This window comes from Physella acuta, unplaced genomic scaffold, assembly GCF_028476545.2.
Source record: "Physella acuta isolate Inbredline_101_S28 unplaced genomic scaffold, ASM2847654v3 ptg000567l, whole genome shotgun sequence".
Lineage (NCBI taxonomy): Eukaryota > Metazoa > Mollusca > Gastropoda > Physidae > Physella > Physella acuta.
The window spans coordinates 21,027-23,361 of record NW_026732086.1 but is presented as its reverse complement, the minus strand read 5'-3'; the positions used below and the strand labels follow the sequence as shown (position 1 = coordinate 23,361).

The following is a 2,335-nucleotide window of genomic DNA, read 5'->3' as shown; positions in this document are numbered from 1 at the left end:
CGACGATACCAGTGGTTTTATACAGCTGATTAGGGCGATATTCAAAACAACTGCCGTATGTTACAGTGCTGTTGTTTTCGTCCCTGGCTGTATTCATGGAGTTGTTTACATACGTGAACAGACAACAGTTTTCGTGTGATTTAGTACATTGATCAGACGTAAAAATATGTATTAATTTTCGAACCTGACGGTCCATGGGGCAAATGAAGTAGAGTTCACTTGTTTCTGCGATCTCGGCACATGAAGGGATAATGTGGTCAACACTATGCCCAGGCGCGTTTACTTTCCCCAATGTGAGATAGGTAGCCATCAGAGCTTTTCTGTCGTTTGTCAAGTTAAGGTCTAAATTGTTTTAGGTTTTGTTGTTCTAAATGTAAGTTAATGTTGCTAATAAAAATATCAAAATGCATAACACTGCTAGCATTGAGTTATATTATAAACATGAACGCTCATCTACTCACCCACATACCTGTAACTACTCACTTTCTACAAGCTCCACCGCGACAAACATTCATTGTCTAAGAACAATGCAGAAGCTAAATTAGCCAGATATACTTAGTTGACTGTCCGTAGCACTTGGGGACTTCTGACTGACTAACTATCTAGACTGTGTATAATTCAGTTACGCAGCTCAAAATGAGCTATTTCTTTTTTTGTCCACCCCGATTGGCGCCCCCTACGGTTGGCGCCCGTAGCGGTCGCCCCACTCGCCATTTCCTAGCTACGCCTCTGCAAACGGCAAGCCTATTCATTTTGTTACAGATGCTTTATCATTGGGACTTTGACTATATTGGCTTTGACTACAGGGGCTTTGACCACATGTGCTTTTATCATAAGTGCTTTGAACATAGTGGCTTTGAAAGTAGGTGATCTCTGACCACAGCGTGAACAGTGTTTTTGCGGTATTTTACTAACGGGGATCCTTAGTTCAAGCAGTTTTCGTCTTTCTTACATTATTTTGCTTCATGTCCTTCTAGCAGGTGATTCAGTTTAAATGACTGTTATACGTTCGCTTTTCAATGCATACAAGTACATTTGGTGGAAAACACTGGAAGACATTGCGAATTAGAATTTTTTACTGTGAAAATTGAACATTGCCAGTATTTTATATTTTTCTTTTTTTTTTTTTCTTACTTTCAAAAATGTTTAAGCTAAGCTCTAAAGGGTGTGTTCTTTACAGTAAACATTTTCAAAAAGAAAAACTTACCTGTAGAGGTGATATGACATGAGACACAACGCCACCAGCAGAAGACACGCCCACGTCAACTTGACGCCCAAACTCTTGGAGGATTTGATGAACACGACGCCGTTCAGTGAACAGGTGTCAGCGTATTTGGACAGGATGTGGAACAGGCCGGCCGGAAATTTCCGGCTCTTTTTGGTGCAGTGTTTGGTTTCTTCAGTCACCACATTTTTTTCACTCATTTCTTTGGTTTTAGATTCCGTGTAACTTGTAGTTTCTGAGTAACTTCTAGGTGCAATTTAACTTCTAGATTCCGTGTAACTTTTAGATTCAGTGTAACTTTTAGATTCAGTGTAACTTTTAGATTCAGTGTAACTTTTAGATTCAGTGTAACTTTTAGATTCAGTGTAACTTTTAGATTCAGTGGAACTTTTAGATTCAGTGTAACTTTTAGATTCAGTGTAACTTTTAGATTCAGTGTAACTTTTAGATTCAGTGGAACTTTTAGATTCAGTGTAACTTTTAGATTCAGTGGAACTTTTAGATTCAGTGTAACTTTTAGATTCAATGTAACTTTTAGATTCAGTGGAACTTTTAGATTCAGTGGAACTTTTAGATTCAGTGTAACTTTTAGATTCAATGTAACTTTTAGATTCAGTGTAACTTTTAGATTCAATGTAACTTTTAGATTCAGTGTAACTGTTAGATTCAATGTAACTTTTAGATTCAGTGTAACTTTTAGATTCAATGTAACTTTTAGATTCAGTGTAACTGTTAGATTCAATGTAACTTTTAGATTCAGTGTAACTTTTAGATTCAATGTAACTTTTAGATTCAGTGTAACTGTTAGATTCAATGTAACTTTTAGATTCAGTGGAACTTTTAGATTCAGTGGAACTTTTAGATTCAATATAACTTTTAGATTCAGTATAACTTTTAGATTCAGTGGAGCTTTTAGATTCAGTGTAACTTTTAGATTCAGTGTAACTTTTAGATTCAGTGAAACCTTTAGATTCAGTGAAACATTTAGATTCAGTAAAACTTTTAGATTCAGTGGAACTTTTAGATTCAGTGAAACTTTTAGACTCTATATAACTTTTAGAATTACTGTTAATGTAACATCTAACTTTTAGATCATTGGTACTTAACCAT

General features: G+C 35.8%; 1 protein-coding gene across 1 annotated transcript; it reads right to left on the bottom strand.

Moving 5' to 3' along the window:
- Positions 1–1,482: 1,482 nt before the first annotated feature.
- On the bottom strand, positions 1,483–2,335 carry LOC131946680 (NK-tumor recognition protein-like). Its single transcript, XM_059307589.1, has 2 exons — positions 2,328–2,335; positions 1,483–2,242 (listed from the first exon to the last, which is right to left on the bottom strand). The coding sequence occupies exons 1-2, from the start codon at positions 2,333–2,335 to the stop codon at positions 1,483–1,485; spliced, it is 768 nt and encodes a 255-aa protein (XP_059163572.1).